General features: G+C 62.9%; 2 protein-coding genes and 1 pseudogene across 3 annotated transcripts in view; all 3 read left to right on the top strand.

Annotated features, from left to right (window-relative positions):
- Positions 1 to 564: 564 nt before the first annotated feature.
- Positions 565 to 2,342, top strand: LOC142821002 (uncharacterized; annotated as a pseudogene).
- A 3,850-nt stretch (positions 2,343 to 6,192) lies between these two features.
- The window catches only part of IGFBP4 (insulin like growth factor binding protein 4), a 38,622-nt gene continuing 27,040 nt past the window's right edge, over positions 6,193 to 17,774 (top strand). Inside the window, exon 1 of one of the 2 annotated variants that reach the window (XM_075911477.2) lies at positions 6,193 to 6,748. In XM_075911477.2, the coding sequence (XP_075767592.1) occupies positions 6,403 to 6,748 (346 nt within the window). In that variant the 5' untranslated portion in view covers positions 6,193 to 6,402. The remainder of the gene's footprint in view (positions 6,749 to 17,774) is intronic. The other variant, XM_075911478.2, reaches the window with a different exon arrangement.
- LOC149521300 (uncharacterized) overlaps positions 6,755 to 17,774 on the top strand; it is a 28,988-nt gene continuing 17,968 nt past the window's right edge. The window contains exon 1 of the mRNA XM_089774083.1: positions 6,755 to 17,752. The gene's annotated coding sequence lies outside the window, so the exon portion shown is untranslated. The remainder of the gene's footprint in view (positions 17,753 to 17,774) is intronic.

Consider the following 17,774-nt stretch of genomic DNA (forward strand, 5'->3'; position numbering starts at 1 on the left):
CTTCATGCAGCCGGTCTCCCAAATCGTCAAATTCAGCCTGAGGCCCAGTGCTCTGCTTGGCAGATGCTAGGACCCCAGTGTTCAGCGCCCCCCCTCCAGCTGAAGCCTGGATCCTAGTCCCTACCCCAGGCGCCTGGAATGTTATGGGGGGGCGTGGAGAGAAACACGTGGGGAGCCCCTGCCATGAGGGGCAGGACACAAACACAGAGACCCCCGGGCACCATCCCGCAGGGGCAGCTCGGCTCCATCGACCCCCACGGTGCAGTTCCCAGCCGGGGGCCGCCGGCAGCGGCTGTGGGGGAAGCGCCGCGTGGGGCTCCGTGCGACAGCAACACCCTGGTGACGTGTCCAGCGGATCCCCCAATTCCGCTGAGCCGCGCTCTGATTGGCTGCGGCGCTGCGTTCGAACCCGCCGCGTCAGAGCGCGCCTCGCCAAAGCTTCCAGCAGGTCGGCGGCCAGCGCGGCAGAGGGGGCTTCCCCGGCCACGCCCCCGCAGGCGCCGCCAGCCAATGGGAGGCGAGGCCGGTGGATATAAGTGCCCGTGTGGCCGGGCAGCGCAGGCAGTGGCTGAGCGCACCATGGGGCTGATCCTGGGCAGGCTGCAGGCGGCGCTGGGCAGTTTCTCCGGGCTGCAGGCTCGGATCCTGCTGCTGGGGTTGGACAACGCTGGGAAAACCACCATCACCTACCGGCTGAAGCTGGACGAGACGGTCAGCACCATCCCCACCCTGGGCTTCAACGTGGAGACGGTGGTGCCTGTCAGGAACGTGACCTTCACCCTGTGGGACGTGGGGGGCCAGGACCGGATCAGGGTCCTGTGGCGACACTATCACAGCAACACGGACGGCCTGGTGTTCGTGGTGGACGGCGCGGACCCCGAGCGGCTGGGGGAGGCGCGGAAGGAGCTGGAAGTCCTGCTGGAGGCGGAGGACCTGGCGGGGGTGCCGCTGGTGCTGCTGGCTAACAAGCAGGACCAGCCTGGGGCCCGGTCCTGTGCCCAGCTGGTGGAGGAGCTGGGCTTGAGGAAGCTGCGAGGGCGCGAGTGGCACGCCCAGGGCTGCTGCGCGGTGAGCGGGCAGGGGCTGCCGGAGGCGCTGGAGAAGCTGGCGGAGCTGGTGAAGCGCTGTCGGAAGGCCCGGGGGCTGTGAGGGTGCCGGGTGGAGAACGGGCCTTGATGCCAGCCTGTGTTGCCCACTTGGCACCTTTCCAAATGAGGGCTGGTGCCCTGCCTCCCCCATACTGGAGAGACGCTCCCGCTAAATGGCCACATGCCGCATTGTCAGATCCTGCCTCCGAGCCGGTGCCTGCTGGAGCTGGGCCCAGTGAGCAGCACAGTCTCCTGGGCCCCTTGTCCTGCAAGAGCTGTTGACTCAAGTCCCACGACATGAACTCAAGTCGGACTTAAGTCGCTGAGGTGACTTGACTGGACACTTGACTCGGGTTTGTTGTTTGTGACTTGAGACTTGCAAATTTTGTTAAATCGACTTAGTGAAAAAATTGTCCGACGGTGCTGATATTGATGGTTTGTACTAAAGTGACTTAATTTAAAAATGTTAGACTTGAGACTCGACTTGGGACGTGACAATGCCGACTTGAAGACAACGCTGCGTTTTGCCCACCTGACTGGAGCCGGAGGCTTGTACTTGGACTGGCAGGGCCTGGCTCTGCCCTGGGTCTGTGCAGCGGCTGGGGCTGGCTCCCAGTCCAGGGCTCCCTGGTGCCATGGTCTTACCAATGAACAGGCCATGCTGCACTGTGTGCAGGACACTGCGGCCTGGTGGACACTGGCTAGCCTGGCTGTGAGCAGCAGCCCCATGGCAAGGACTGGGAGCAACTGGCTCCAGGGTGGGACATTCCCCTCACGGTCTCTGCAGCTGACTTGGTGTTGCCCGAAGGAGCTGCGAGCCACTTGCCCATGGCAGAGACCTGATTTGTGCCCGGAGGGATCTGCTGAGCTTTGTCTCTAGGCTGGCTAATGACCATTAAATGTATTGGCCAGCAAAGGTCTCCTGGTGCTTTTTGTCCCTTCCCCCTTGCCGCCTCCCCCGCATTGCAGGAGTATGGGTGGCTGGGCAAATTCCATGCTGGGGAGCTGAGCTTGGGGGTGGCCCCCTTCAATTTCTTCTGCTGGGGAGGAGCTGGGCTAAGTGGCTCAGTGTTGCTGGGCCCCTGTGTTGGCTCTGCCAAGCTCTGAGGCCTGGACAATTCAGGGCTTGATGCAGCCACGAGCGGGTCACACACTGTCCTGGGGGCAGCAGGTGGGAGGGAAACCCCTGCTGGGCTCAGTACAGCAGAATTCCCTTGGCACTTGAGCCCATGGGGCTTGTGGGGTCACCAGGCAGTGGTGTAGGGAGGGGGATGGGGGTGGGTGCCACACTAGCAGAGTGCCAATTTAGCGGCTGGGCCGCTTACTCCTTGTAGCCAAGCCACCGAGGAAGGGCTGGGTGGCGGGAGCAGGCACTGCAACAGCCTGCCTGGGAGCCCAGCACCCCTAGCTCGGGAGCTGCTGCCGCCCCCGCTGTGTAGTTTTGCCTCTGCCCTTCCCCTGGGTGCATAACACCCTCACTAAGCCACAGTCACCAGGAGCTATTTTAGGCCAGGCAGTTGCCTGGAGGGGGGGCCTTTCGTGGAAGTGCCCCCCTTCCTTGGTTCCTTTCTAAGCTTACTTGGGGACTTGCTGCCTGGCTGTTCAGTGGTCGCCTTGCTGGGGGCTGAGAAGGAATGAAATGATGCAGTCTGTCCTGGCAGTGCTGTAGATCAGCTGTAGGCATCATCGTGCCTCAGTTTCCCCAAGTGGAAGAAACAGTCCGTACTGGCTGTCTGGGGTTCTTAGCATGTCTACGCAGGGCCCTGGGTCCATGCTCAGATCCAGTGAGCGTCGGGACTGGCTGGACAGTGCAGTGAGCCACAGCGATGCTGGAATAAAGGACCCTCAGTAGCCCTGAACAGCTGAGAGAGGAGGGACTTACCTCTCCATTTCCAAACCCTGCTGGAGTTCCTTAAACAACCACTAGGTGTCAGCAGCTTTCAACTTATGGTCCCGCAGCTCCTGGGCTGATCCCAGCCTAGCGGGGGAAGGGGCGCACAGGGCTTGTATGGCAGATTTGGCCCATAGTGCAGAGCTGGAGGAGGGTGCATGGGGCCACATGGCAGATCCAGCCCCCCCTGCACAGGTGGAGGGGAGCACTAGCCCTGTTCTGCAGAACTGCCCTGTTACCTTGGATTTGCTCCCGGGCTGAGCCTGACGGCCCCCAGCAAGGGTGACCAGATGGCCAGTGTGAAAAGTCAGCAGGGGGTGGGGTAATAGGCACCTGTAGACGCTGCAGCCTCAAAGAGCAGGGCTGTCCCTTTAAAACTGGGGCACCTGGCCACCCACCCACTGGCTCATTTCTTCCATGTCGTGGGCCAGGACAGATGGCACCTGTGCTGCCCAGGGGCTTGTTCCCCCAGTGCGGAGATGGGAGATGGCCCAGGCGCTGCAGGGCCTGGGGGGAGGTTCCTGGGCATTGGTCCCTCGGGCAGTGCTGGACCCCAGGCGCAGGATTTCTCTGGGCTGGGCACTTCCCTCTGCCCCCAGGGGGATGGTCTCTGCTGGCTAGCGCAGGGGGTACTGAGGTGCTAGCCGGGCGTCAACTGGTAGATCCCTAGAGCGCTGGGCAGGGTGAATTCTGGGGGGCATTGGCAGAGGGGTCTGTTAGCTCCTGTGGCCTCGCCAGTCCTCCCTGCAAGCAGCTCTCTGCCCCCCAGCCTGGTCCCTGCCGGGTGAGATTTGCCTTCACTTCCTGTCCCCGATGGCTGCAGGCTGTGTCTGATCTCCGACTGGCTGCCAGCATCCCCCAGCAAGCAGCTCAAAGCCCCCGTCCGGGGCGCAGACCAAGCCAGGCCCTGGTGTGTCCTGGGCCGGGCTGCGGGGGCTTTTCTCGCCTCAGTCCCCTGCCTGGCAGGTGCCCTGCAGCACAATGGACACAGGCAGCTTTCTGGGCTACCCAGCAGGCTGCGCGGGGAGTGTTTGGGGCCGGTGGGGGCCCTGGCTGCAGGACATGGGCAGGCCTCCCTGAGCCCAAAGAGGGGGTATGTCTGCTGCCAGGCAGCTCACTTTGCTGCTCCCTAGGGGAATGGAAGACAGGCCTGACGCCAAGGTGAAGGGCCCGGGCGCCCTGAATGCTCAGCTATAGAAACTGAGATGCTGCTGGAAATTGGAGTGCCAGGGGGTGAGATCAGGGCTCCCCACATCCCCTGCAAGCTAACTGGGCTACAGGGTGCTCAGGGTGGGGGTCTTAGCAAATGGGGAAGTTAGGGGCTCCCTATCCGTGCTTCCCCCCACGGCCCTGGACAGCTCCCGGCCCCCACGCAGGCCGGTTCTGTTGCTCTGAACTTCCCCAGCCATTTGAGTGGGAAGGGGTGGGGAGATGGAGGCAGCTGCCTTCCCTCAGCTCTGTCGGCACTAGCAGGGTGCTATGGCCCGGTGTCTCGGTGGGGGGGGCAGCCGGTGCAGAGCTCTACCCCCTGGCTGCCATGTGCTGGGTGTGTGTGGGCAGTGCAGGCTGCCTGCAAAATGGGTCCATGCAGCACCCTGGCTTTCTTTTGTTGCTCCAGGGGCCTCATGGCCCTGCACTTAAAAGGAGCTGCTGGGCTAACCCAGTGGAGGGCAGTCTAGAGAGAGGGGGAACCCCCCCCCCCGGAAGGGAGCCCTTAGCCAGGTATCACCCACCCGCCGTCATGGGGAATTTCTCACCCCGACAGGCCAAGGAGGACGTGAGTCCTGGCCCAGTCTCTGCTCTGAGCTCAGACTCGAGTCAGAGCTGAGGGGAACTTGGCTTGTCTTTAGCCCTGCCCATCGGCCGAGCAGGAGCAGACATCAGGGCCCTGCCAGCCGGGGACTGGGGGAGGAGAATGTAGTGACATCGAGGCCCAGTGCCACTAGGTTTGTTTACATAAATACACCCGGCCCTGAGCAGAGGTGGTCACAAAGAGCATGCAGGCAAATCCGCCCCCTCAGGAATCTCAGCCTAGCACCAGCATGTGATTCCCAAGGAGCGACTCTGTCTCCTTTACTGACTTCTTAGAGAGGGGAAGGCAAAGAGCAAACTCTCCGGCAGCTCCCCACAGCTCCCCTACGAGGACCAAATGGGGCTAATGACAATATTGTATTTCTCCAATGGCTAAACACTTGCTCGCACACCCAGAAACGGCACGTGTAAGCCTGTGGAACAGCGCCCTCTGGTGACCCTGCCATAACGATGTAACCGTGGGCAGGGAAATAGGAGTTATTCTCTCGCCTGAGGGCCTGCATTTTTACCCCCACCTGGGGGTGAGCTGGGACCAGGATTGAGGGGCACTGGCAGGGTGGGGGGAGGGGTGCTTAGGACTGGTGTAGAGGGGTTGCGGGGTGGGATTGAGGGCACTGACAGAGCTGGGGGGCAGGGAGCCCAGGGCTGAGAGAGCGGGGGGGCTGCAGAGCTGGGGGTGGGGTGCTCGGAGCAGGGAGCGCAGGGCTGAGCGAGCGGGGGGCTGCGAGGCCAGAGTGAGAGGCACCACAGAACTGGGGGTGGGGTGCTCGGAGCAGGGAGCCCAGGGCTGAGCAAGCGGGGCGCTGCAGAGCTGGGGGTGGGGTGCTCGGAGCAGGGAGCCCAGGGCTGAGCGAGCGGGGGGCTGCGAGGCCGGAGTGAGGGGCACTGCAGAGCTGGGGGTGGGGTGCTTGCAGCAGGGAGCCCAGGGCTGAGCAAGCGGGGGGCTGCGAGGCCGGAGGCAGGGGCACTGCAGAGCTGGGGGTGGGGTGCTCGGAGCAGGGAGCCCAGGGCTGAGCGAGCGGGGGGATGCGAGGCCGGAGGCAGGGGCACTGCAGAGCTGGGGGTGGGGTGCTCGGAGCAGGGAGCCCAGGGCTGAGCGAGCGGGGGGCTGCGAGGCCGGAGGAAGGGGCACTGCAGAGCTGGGGGTGAGGAGCTCAGGACAGGATTGGCAGAAGCCAGGCTGGGGATCAGAGCTGCAGCTTCTCTCGGGAGGGGAGCAGCCTCCAACCCTCTCCAGGTGGGCTCAGAGCCCCTGGCTGCTGGCTCGGCGGCTGTTCCAGCCCTGTGTGCTTTCTGCCCTGGGGCCTGGCAGGCCGGCCGGCGGGGAGGGACCGGCTTGGTGACAGCTCCAGCAGGCGGAGAGACGGGGGTGTGGCCAGGAGCCGGTATAAAGTCCAGAGACTCTGGGCTTCCTCAGGCAGCGCGGCGTCTGGACGGCTGCTGCCCGGGCTGAGAGCAGGCTGTGAAGCCCGCTCCTTTCTCTTGCCGTGTGTGTGGGGCCGGCCGGGCAGCCCAGCAGCTTTCCTTGGGTCTGGGCGCTCCCTCTCTCCCCCTGCCCTCTGCGGGCTGGTCGTTCTTCGCCGTAGCGCCCGGTCCGTACGCCCGCCTGCCATGCCCTCAGGCGGCCTCTCCGCCGTGCTGCTGCTGGCCACCGTGGGCCTGTGCGTCAGCGAGGAAGCCATCCACTGCCCGCCCTGCTCGGAGGAGAAGCTGACCCGCTGCAAGGCGCCCGTGGGCTGCGAAGAGCTGGTGCGGGAGCCGGGCTGCGGGTGCTGCGCCACCTGCGCCCTGAGCAAAGGGACGCCCTGCGGGGTCTACACCGCCCGCTGCGGCTCGGGGCTGCGCTGCTACCCGCCCCGGGGGGTGGAGAAGCCCCTGCACACGCTGATGCACGGGCAGGGGGTCTGCACCGAGCTGTCTGAGATCGACGCCATCCAAGAGAGCTTCCAGCCAGCAGGTAGGGGGCTGGGCATGCAGGGGGGGGGGGCATCCAGGGAAAGGGATCCCCCTCCCCCACCCTTGGGTCGTACCCCTGCATGCTGGCACCCGGGGGAGGAGCCCCGGACTGGCACAGAGGGGCAGGCGTGAGTAGGAGGAGAGGTGTTGGCTGGGGTGTGCACGGACTCCACCGTGGGCAGGGATACGTGCGCTGGCGCTGCTGCCCGGGGGGGCGGGCACGGAGCCGGGCTGCAGGGGGGACCCACCGGCGTAGACGTGCCCCCCTTTTGCGCCAGCAATGGGGCCCAGGTTGGCTGGAAAGAGCCCGCTCTAGGAAGAGGCTCCGCTGAGAGACAGAGCAGGGTGGTTTGGGAGGGAAGGGGTTAATGCCAGAGGCAGGCGTGCCCCAGGATTCGGGAGGGGGCGCTCGGAGGAGCCCGGCCGGCTGCAGGGGGGGAGCTGGCTGCCCTCTGCACCGTCCCCGAAAGCAGTTGCTCCGGTGCACGGATCTGCCAGGGACTGGCAGGGCAGAGCTGGGCTGGTTCGCTGTAGCAATGGGCACTAGGACCCAGCCCCTAACGTCTCGCTTGCCCACCCTGTGCCAGGCGCCTGCATTTCCCCCGTGCCAGCAATGGCCAGCTCCTTGCCTGGCGAGGAAACCCACTGGGGGCCACTGTTTGCCCCTCCCCACGTGCCCGGAGCCTGGCTGAGAGGTGGAGCCAGTTAACTGGCCCTGTGCCCTCAGCCGGGGGCACTCTAAGAATGAGCCAACCCCTGGCTGCCTCAGTTTCCCTGACCTGTCGCTACAGGGTCAAGTTTGCATCTTCTGGCCCCGCCCCTGGCCCTGCAGGCTCCGCCTCCTTCCCCAACGGCACACGGAGGAGACGGGAGCCGTGTCGTGTGGCTGACCGAGCCCCGGATCCACCGGGCACTCTGTGTGTATGGGCCTTGCTGGCACCGCCTGGCCCTGTCGCAGGCCTTGGCACAGCGGGGGTTGCAGCGCAGAGGAGTTCCGTGTTGGGGCTGGGTGGAGCGTTCGTTCCCCGTGCTCAGGGGAACACGCTCCCTCCTCTGGTTCCCTGGTGCCCCCTGGCCCACTGCCGCTCCCCCGGCCTCCGTTGGACCACCCACAGCAGCGTGGGGGGAAGGGGCCTCTGGGCACTGGCACCAGGCCCTGTCTTGGCCCTGGAGCTGAGAGTTGGGGAGGGGCTGATCCCTGCTCCGCCCGCCCCCCCTCTCCTTCCCCGAGACCCTGGGCGTGAAGGCCAGATCCCAGCAGCTCCAAGGCCTCCCTCCGTCCAGCCGCCCACCCTGCGCTCTGCCCAGGGAGGGCCCTGCTGATGCCTGGGGCCGAGCTAGAGGCGTGCGGGGGGCACGGGGATGTGGCCCTACATCCGCGCTGACTCCTGCGGGCCGCCGTGGCGAGGGACACGGACCCGCTCCGGGAGGGGGCTTGGAATCTGAACCGCGGCAGGGATCCGGAGCCTGCGGCTGCCCCTCCCACATCCCCGTTGGGTGACCTGGGCCCGGGTCTGGCAGCGTCGGGTGACGGGGACCAGCGCGTCCCATTGGCCTGGGGCTTAGCTCTGCTGGAGCTGGGGGAAGCATCCCATCTTCTTCCACCACCCGGATCGCTCCCAGCCCCCTGCGTTCTGCCTGCAGCAAGCAGGGGAGGGGCAGGACTCCTGGACCATCCTGCCTCTGTGGGCAGCTGTGGGCACTGGGCCCCCTTTGCTGGGCCGGGCGAGGTGGGTCGGTGGAGGTTCGGGGAGACCCTGGAGGAAGTACATGGGCAGGGAGCACCCTAGGTCAGAGCAGGTGCCGGCACAGAGCCGGCGTAGGGCTGTCCCCAGAGCCGGAGGGGAGAGGTTGGGAGAGGGGAGGGCTGCAGCCAACAGGCCGGGGGCGCCCGGGAACGGAGCCGGCAGGCAGGGAGCCCAGGAAGCCGGAGCGAGTATGAGACAGGCCTTGAGTGGCAGCAGATGGCCCGGGCTGAGCCAGCCGGACCCCCAAGCAGATGCTCGTGGGGCCCCGATCCCGTCACTGGCGTCACCGACCCACAAACCCAGCGAGTTCACAGCCCTGGGGCGGGGGCGGGGGGGGTCTCCCAGGCTGAGCCAGCCCTAGACGGCCCTTCGCAGTGAAACCGCTGCTCCAATCCCGGCTGGGGGCTCCAGGCCTGGCGCCCTCGTGGCTCCGAGAAGTTGCCGGCTGACGAGCCCCCTGCCCGCCGAGAGGAGCCCCTGCCAGTCACTGCAGGCAGCCCAGGAGCTGCTGTTTGGCCTGGCAGGGAAATACAAGAGGAGGGGACGCGCTGGAGACACCCCCAGCCAGCAGGGTATGCCCAGCTCTGCTGCCAGCCCCTGGGCGCTCCTTGGGCAGCCGGGGGAAGGGATGGACTAAGGAGCCTGGAGGGGTGGGGAAACGCACCCACGCCCTGACCCTGGCACTGCCTGTGGGTGCTCACAGCTCCGGGGCCCTTCCACCTTGCCAGGCAAGCTTTCTCCTCCCCCCTCTTCTCTGCTCCGCTGGGCATGGGCTGGGGCCGGGCTGTGGGGCCATGGGGCCTTTGGGGCGTCCTATGGCGGAGGGGCTAGTGTGGGGCCGGACTGCGTGTGGGGCAGTGTGGGGCTGGACTGCAAAGGCCTGGGGCGGATTTCCCAAAGGAACTCGCGGGAGCTTGGCTGGTGCCCACTTCCCGCGGTGCTCGGACCCCGAGCCCTCTTACGCCCCTTTGCAAAACCCCTTCCGCAGGCCAACCGGATTCCCACGCCGGTGCTGCCCTGCGATGCCGGCCGCCTTCCCGCTCTGCCGCCATGGCCTCAGGCGCTCCCCTAGGACAGATCCATGCCCTTTTGCCAAACCACCGCCCTGCCCAGCCAGCCGCTGGGCTCTGCCCGGTCAGATGCAGGGGTGCTGGCTGCTGGGACGGCCGCCGGGCCGCCAGCATGGTCGGTTCTTGCTCCAGCCACCGCGCTGCTTTCGGCTTTGCCCTGCGTAAAGCCGAGTCTCCCCGAACCTTTAGGAAACTGACGTGCGTGTCCCCCTCTCCTCCAGCACGGCAGGCTCTGGCTGGGGGCAAGGCCTGGGCTGTGGGAACCTGGGCTCTCCAGCCAGATGTTTCGCACGGATTTTGCAGGGAGCACGTGAAAGTCGGACCTGCCAGGGCTCTGGGTGGCCCCCGGGTCATGGGGCAGGGGGCTCCTCTTCAGCCTCCTCTTCAGCCCAACCTTCTCCTGTCGTACTGTCATGGCTGCCTCTCTTCCAGGGACCCCACAGCCCCTTCTGTGCACCAGGCAGCGCCGGCCATCAGTTTGTCACTGGCCTGGAAGGTTTTTCTAGGCCTCACCGGTCCCTGCTCAGAAGGCATTTGCTGATGTCTCGCTGTGCCCATGTATAGCCATGCACACAGCGATCGTAACCATTGGCGGTGCCCGTCATGCCCGGGAGTGCGCTGTGGCCACCTGGCTGGCAGCAGGTTCCTGCTCTGCATGCAAGCAGCGTGTGCCAGGACAGATGCTTGCCAGTGGGGTAGTGATGCCCTCATCTTGCCCTCCCGAATTCCTTCACATCCTGCGTAACAAGAGACGGGCCCTTTCCTGGGCCCCATAACAGCCAGACTGGGTCAGACCAAAGGTCCATCCAGCCCAGGATCCTGTCTGCCGACAGTGGCCAATGCCAGATGCCCCAGAGGGAGGGAGCACAACATGTAATCATCATGTCATCCCTCTCCTGTCCTCCATTTCCAGGCAAACAGAGGCTAGGGACACCATTCCTACCCATCCTGGCTACTAAGTATTGCTGGACCTAACCTCTATGAATCTATCTAGCTCTTTTCTGAACCCTATTAAAGTCCTAGTCTTCACAACATCCTCTGGCGAGGAGTTCCACAGGGCTGACTCTGCTCTGAGTGAAGAAAAACTTCCTTTTGTTTTAAATCTGCAGCCTATTAATTGTATTTGGTGACCCCTAGTTCTTATATTGTGGGAATAAGTAAATAACTTTTCCTTATTCAACAATCCCGCGGCACCTTTCACCAGGGGAGGGACATAAACTCCAGGACAAATTCTTACTCAGGCAGGGACTTTGCTTCCTTCCACTCAAAATGGAGCCGGTATTGCTCCTCGTTTCCCGGCCTGGCCTCTTGGCAGAGTCTTTCTGAGCCGGGTCTGAGTACGGCAGGACGGACGCACCAGCCCAGCAGGGAAGCTCAGGGTCCCACTGCAGTGCGGTTCTTTTTTGAACCCTGTTAAAGTCCTGGTCTTCACAACATCCTCTGGCAAGGAGTTCCACAAGTTGTATGTTGCATGAAGAAATACTTCCTTTTTGTTTGTTTTAAACCTGCTACCTAATAATTTCATTTGGTGACCCCTAGTTCTTATATTGTGGGAACAAGTAAATACCTTTGCCTTATTCGCTTTTTCCACTCCAGTCATGACTGTATAGACCTCTATCATATCCCCCTCTTAGTCTCCTCTGGCCCCGCCTGGCCTGGAATTTTGCCCTGCCCATGGATTAGCCCTGCCTTGCCTGGAATCTGGCCCCGCCCTCAAACTGGCCCCGCCTCTTCTAGAATCAGGACCTGTTCTCAGACTGCCTGCTGTTTGTATGGTTCAGAGGTGGCACCCCTGCCCTTTGGGTGGAGCCAGGGGTTGGGAGCAGTAAAGAACTGTGGCAAGTTACTGAACCTTCCCGAGCCCCAGGTCCCGATCTGTAAAATGGGTGCAGCTAGTCTGGGCTTGTGTCACCAGTGCCCTCTACTGGGGAGAATAAGAACTGCTTGGCTGCGTGTCACTGGCCCCGTGCTGACAGCCATCAGGGTTGTTATTCATTATCCATATCACCGTCCTGCCTAGGAGCCGTCGTCAGGGCCCACGACCCCTTTGCACGAGGTGCTGTACAAACACAGGCCAACGAGCTGACAAGCCCGGGAAAAAGACCAAAGAAAACAGCCGGCTACAGCCCGACCAATGGGGGAGTCCCAGGGAGCGAGCCAGTGTTGGGTGACTAGACCAGACAGAGCAGGGGCAGCAGGAAGATCGTTAGGAGGCAGGGAGCCAACTGCATGTGACCCTCTTGGGGAAGGGGAGGAGGCCTCTGGTTATTCAATGGCCTGCGGCCTTTCTGAGAGACGGGAGCATCCTCAGCCTCTTCGAAAACATCAGCTGTAGACAAAGCCCAAGCGTAACCACCACCGGGTGGATTTGAACCCAGGACCTCGGTAGCGACACCGCTATAGCTTGAGCTATAAAGCCAGCTGCTTCTCAGCTTAGGCTGTAGTGCTCCCTTGTGCTTCGCTCTCGCCGTACGTGGTCTAAGTGCCCCTACGTGGGACAGAGACCCACATCAGGGCTACGTTGTTCTGCACCCTTCTTCCACAAAAGCGTATGCAAATGAAGCGCAGAGTAGACTATCGCCACCCTTCATTTGCATAATTCATTCGGGGCTGTTTTTGCGCCGAAAGGAGCAGTGTAGATGGCTCCTTTTTTCGCAAAACCCCCCTCTGGCACAAGAGCCGTTCTCCCGCATTTTTTCGGCTCCTTTTCGTGCAAAAGCCTCTTGCGCAAAAACGGCCTCTAATTAGTGATGCAAATGAAGCGCGGCGAGATTCTACTCCGCGCTTCATTTGCATAAGCTTTTGCGGAAGAAGGGTGCAGTATAGACGTAGCCTCTGCGTGTGGGTTCCATCGGTACCACCTGGCTGAGATGCCAGGGCAAAAACCCCACATTGATGCTGGAGGGACACAGGGTCAGCGACCTGCCCCAGTTGGTGGCACCCTGGATGGGGTGATGGGGGCAGCAGGTGCGTTTCAGCGCTTGCCCACACCCAGAAATCGACGGCCATGGCTAGGGAGGTCCGGGAATGACTCTGGCCTAGCGCTGCTGGGCTAAGCCGGGCCCTGCAGAATGTTCTTGGAGGCAAGGCCAAGGTGCGGGAGGGGGGCCAGGAGTCCATCTGGTGGGGAAATTCCGACCCTTGTTCATTTTTGGTATTTGATACGTTTCGCAACTTTGTGTTTGGTGCATCCCCGTGGGCCCAAAATGGGAGCCGCTCCCCCCGCGTAGCGCTGCAAACGGGAGCCCGTCCGAGCGGTGACGTTGGGGAACGCCGTGCTTTTTTCCCGTTGACCGGTACGGGTTTTGTCGCAGGAAAGAGTTAAAGATGGCTGTGAACGTGAATAAACACACCTGGGTTCTGTGAGCCCATGGGACGACTGTGACCAGCCGGGGATGTAGACAGTGTCCTCGTTTTTTGGTTTTACTGTGGCGAGGGGCCTCAAACGCTGGGGTGGCTCGGGGCTTGGCTGCACCGCCGCGAGGCGCCCGGGTGAGCCCCGCTGCGTGCGTGTCCTCCAGGCGGCCGGGGCTGGGGAGAGTTAATGTGTAGCCAGGACAGCAAACACTGTTCTCCAGTACCGGGAACGGCGCGTCCCAGGAACAGGGCTGTCCCCCTGAAACAGACGAGCGGGGGACAGGCTGGGGTTCTTTTGGGCTGGCAATTGTGGTCCAGACCCTGCCATCTTTGCCCTTGACCCTGGGGGCTGCGGTGCGAAGGGCCAGTGGGCGCTGGTGCCATTCATGAAACTGGGGGCGCCACTGGTCTGAGGCTGGGATGGAACCCCCGGCTGCCAGCTCGGGGCTCTGGGGGGCTGCAGGATGTGGCCGTCGGGGCTTGAAAGAGCTGAGTGTGAAGGCTCCCCTGTGGATGTGAGGGCCCCCAGGCCTGCCCCATGGCAGCGTCACCCCGCTGCAGTAGGCAGGCTGATACTGCAATGGGGAGCACCGGGAGCTGGGCGGCTGAGTGGCAGCCGATGGGCAAGGAAGGAAATGCAGCGGGGGGCATGATACCCTCCGGAGAGCGGCCACCCCATGCTCCTCCCAGCTCCCCTGAGCTTCGCTGCACGTCACAATCCAGGCCCCCGAGCTGGAGGTTCAGGCCCGGCAAGGGCTCAGCTGGATAAAGGGGCACCAGAGGCAGCCCCCCAGCGGGTGATGCATCGCCCTGCTGGCTGCCAGGCCCCCCCCCCCCCCCGATCACTCAGCCCAGCCTCGGAAAGGGGACAAAAGCCAGCGGGACATGGGACCTGCAGACTTAGCTCAACCTCCCGCTCTGCCTGGGGGCTGCGTCCCTGCCAGCTGGCTGTTAACCCTCCCCACCCCAGGGCCGGCCAGCTGTGCAGCCGCTCGGGAGGTGAAATGCAAAAGCTTGCTGCAAAGGGCTAATGGTGCCACGCCGGCCTCTTCTCTGGCAGCAGGGTCCCCTACATGCCCCTGGAACTGCCACTCGGGCTGCCCCAGTGGGAGCTCACTGGCCCCCCGGCAGCACCCCGAAACTCCCTGCGGAAGGCTCCAGGCCGCGGGGGTCAGCAGCAGGGTACCCTCTCTGGATGGGTGCCCAGTGATAAGGCCGTGGGCGGGGCCGGGCTGGCTAGCGGCTGTGTTTGCAGAAGAGACTGGTAGCGATAGCACGGTGGCTCCCATCAGCACAAATATGGAAACCAAGAGGAATCATCTGGCTGCAGCGTTCTATGCCCCTGGGGACCCCGCAAGTTCACTGCTTCCTCCCATGAAAAGGCCGTTGCAAACTCTTCTGGGGAGGAGCAGACCTGGAGTCAGAGAAGCACAACAGGCCTAGGGGCTCTGGCGTCTTGCCCGATAGCATGAGATCAGAAGAGCAGCTTTTACAACGCAAACGCAAGACCAATGTGCCTGGCTCTCGTGGGTGAAACGAACGCTCGAGACTAGAACCAGACACTAACCGGTGTCTGCCTGAGTTTGCAGAGAGCCTGGAACAACAGCACGAAGGGGCTGAATCCCAGTCGTCTTGCCTCAGGCATCTGTTGCTGTGCCTGACAGGAGTGGGGCGATGACGTGGGGGCAGGGCCCTGGCCTGGGGTGGGCCCCTAAGATCCAGTTTAAAGTCCTGGATTGTCTTTATTTGGGGATGGCTGTGCTGGAAACATGCGGGAGACAAAACTCTGGTCAGTTTTGGAGCTGAAAAGAGGCACCATGCAGCTAAAATCTCCACCTGGGGGATCTTACAACCTTGCATCTCTGCTCAGCTGCCCACACGGGAATGAATTAAACCCACTCCAGGCCAGTCCATTGCACCCTGGGGGGTAATTAACCCTATTTCTGCTGCCCCTCCCCCAGGCCTTCATGCATCCCTGGCCAGCTCCAGAACGCGAGAGATTGAAACCGAAATCAGTAAGGGCCGGGTTCTTTCATTTGCTGCCCAAGTCGCGAGCCTTCAGCTTGAGGGCTTTGAATCTTTATCCACAGCCAGGAAAAGCAGGCACCTGCTGGGGTGCATTAATGCCCAGCTGGCGTTCCCACCTCATCCCAGGACTCCAGGAGCCAGAGTTTTAGGGCCCCCTTCCCAGATTTCATGAGACTCTCCATGAGCTTGGGGCGTTTGCACCATAGCTGCGTCCAGCTATTGGTCCAACGCCCGTAGGGAGCCAAAGCACGTTTGCTTTGCCAGACCCAAGGGCCAGCCCGGCCCACGTCTAAGAGGACGGTGTCAGAATCTTGTGGTCAGCTGATGTGAGATATCTGCCCTCCCACATTAGCTCTCATCCTGATGTCTCGGCGAGATTAGTTTAAACCTGGCAGTAAGAGGTTAAACCTCCCTGTCGAAATGGGTGCTCGTTAATGATGCTAACGCTGGTTCTCACTATCCAGATCAAGGATGTAAAATCCTGGTCAATCAGTTAACCGGTTTAATGTTACATTTATCTGGTTGGCCTTTCACATCCCTAGTCCAGAAGTCTAACCCCTTTTGGAATCGTGTTAACTGACTGGTCTCAATGATTTCCTGTGGCAATGAGTTCCACAGTGTAATTTTGTCACTTTCTGTCTTCTCGCATTCAGCAACAGCAGCTGCTGCTCTTTGGTGGCATGCACATGGCATTCGGGAAAAGTAGATTCCTTCCCCTCTCCCCCTGCACTTGGCCAAGAGTTCCTGACGATTTAGTACTGAGTAAATAATTATGTCTGGGAAAATGTATCCCGTGGGAGTTACATATATGCTGCGGGGCTGCTATGGGCATGAAGGAGCCCTCTTCCCTCCTCTCCACACGGCCAGGTGGACCTCAGTGAACCCTTTTAGCCCCTTGGTAGCAGTCTGATTTGCACGGGGCTCTCACGGCACCTTGCTTTCCGCTGCGTCTTTCTGTTTCTCCAGCTGCCCTCATTTAAAACTAGCTCGTCTCAGAGCTGGCGAAGTTCCCTTCCGCCTCCCCCCCCCCCCCAGGCGTGGAGAGGGAGCTGGCAAGGGGCCAAGTGCGGCTGGTTTTAAGTTTGTTTAAGGGACAGGCTAAAAATAGCAGCTCGGAGGACTGGGGCGAGTAGGCCGCGGGGGAAGTTTGGGCTGGACATTTCTGCCGGGGGCACCCTTGCTACCCGCCTCGTGTGGCTCCTGCTGCCTGGCCTGGATCCGCCTCTTCTCAGGGCTGGCCACGTCGGAGAGCTGGGCCCTTCCCGTGTCCGATTGTTCCAGCGCCCCCCCGCCTCGCGACCTGTCCGACTCGCTTTGGGCATCCCTCGGGCGACTGCTTCCGACGTGGCCCGGCCGCCCCGCCGAGGGGCCTTTTCTTGGCCGGGCTCCCGGCAAACGTGGCCCCAGGGAGGGGAGGAAACGGCAGCCTGTTTGCTGTGCGAGCTGGCTTCGAAATGGGGCTGGCCCGAGGGGGGGGGTGGCTGCGGGGCGGAGAGGCTCCCTGGGGTAGCGGCTCCGCGCTTGCTGGGCTCCGGGCAACCTCCCAGGCTGTTCTAGCGCCTTCGACCATGCTGCCGAGAGCACCCGCTCCCCAGCATTGCCTGGCCCTGACCCCCAGCTCCCTGGCCCCGGCCTGAGGCTCATAGACAAGAGAGCGAGAGCTGGCTGGCCGCGCCCGGGAGGTAATGGCGCATCCAGAGGGGAAAGTGTGTGTGGGGGTGTCCCGGTGTGCTGCTCTGGCAGGCGCTGCACTGAGAGCCGGCTGGCCAGCCAGGTAAGGTAACCCGGCCTCAGGGGCCCCGCTTTCTTCCCCCCCCCCCAGCTCCCTGCCCTGACTCCTGCACCCCCAGTGCTCTGCCCTGAGCCCCCTGCCCTCCCCCCACACTTTAATTTCTTACAGTTACTGTCATATCACAACCGCCCCCTTACTCCCGGCCCGAGGGCAGGTTGTGGTAGGACAGTACCCGTAAGAACTGGGACTCGTGTTCCTCCCAAGGTGCGTGTCTGCTCTAGAGCAACATTCCTCTCCAGGCTTCCCAGTGCTGCCCCGTGGCTGCAGGGAGCCGCTCGGCCTTCCCAGGCCGGGGGAGAGAGCCAGCGGGGTTCTGGGAACGGAAAACCCAGCTCAGCCGGTGTCAGAAAACAGAGCAGCGCTTCCCAGGGCATCCTGTGCATGCGAGCGCTCTCCCCCCGCCTGGCCCTCTGGCTCCAGGTGCCTCTGTCCATCGGCCGGGGCGCCGGACCTGCCTCTCTTCCACCCCAGGAAAGCCCCCCTAGGCAACAGGCTCGTCTCTGCTGCCCGTAGAGACCCGGTGTGTGTGTGTGGGGGGGGGGGGGGGGGGGGGCGGGCAGCGCCCCAGATGGCCCCCTGGGAGCAGCATGTGTAACTCTGATCTGGCTCTTGCATGTGGCCAGGGCTTGGGAGCTCCGGAAACGTGGGTCCGACCTCGTCCCGCTGTCCACACCTCAGCCCCCGGGGAGGAGGCCTGGCTGGGGGTGGGGGTGGGGGACGCTCAGTCTGTCTCCTCTGTCGGAGAAGGGGAGGGGGGATCGAGTGAAACAGCCCAGACAGCTCCCTCTGTTTCTCCCCCCTCCACCCCCCACCCAAGGCTTCCTGACTGAGCGGCTTGGCCCGCAGCATCCAGCAGGGCTGGACACTCCAAGAGAAGGGGGCTGACAAACTGGGGGTATCCCGTGTGTAGACAGGGGTGGGAAGCTGTGAACGCATAGGAGTGCAGCCACATGTACAGGCCTGCAGACAGGTACGCAGGCAGGCAGCCGCGGGCACAGGTGTTCAGCCAGGTATGCAGGGGTGCAGCCACAT

The sequence above is a fragment of the Pelodiscus sinensis genome, chromosome 29 (assembly GCF_052426305.1).
Source record: "Pelodiscus sinensis isolate ZL-2025 chromosome 29, ASM5242630v1, whole genome shotgun sequence".
In the NCBI taxonomy this organism is placed as follows: domain Eukaryota; kingdom Metazoa; phylum Chordata; order Testudines; family Trionychidae; genus Pelodiscus; species Pelodiscus sinensis.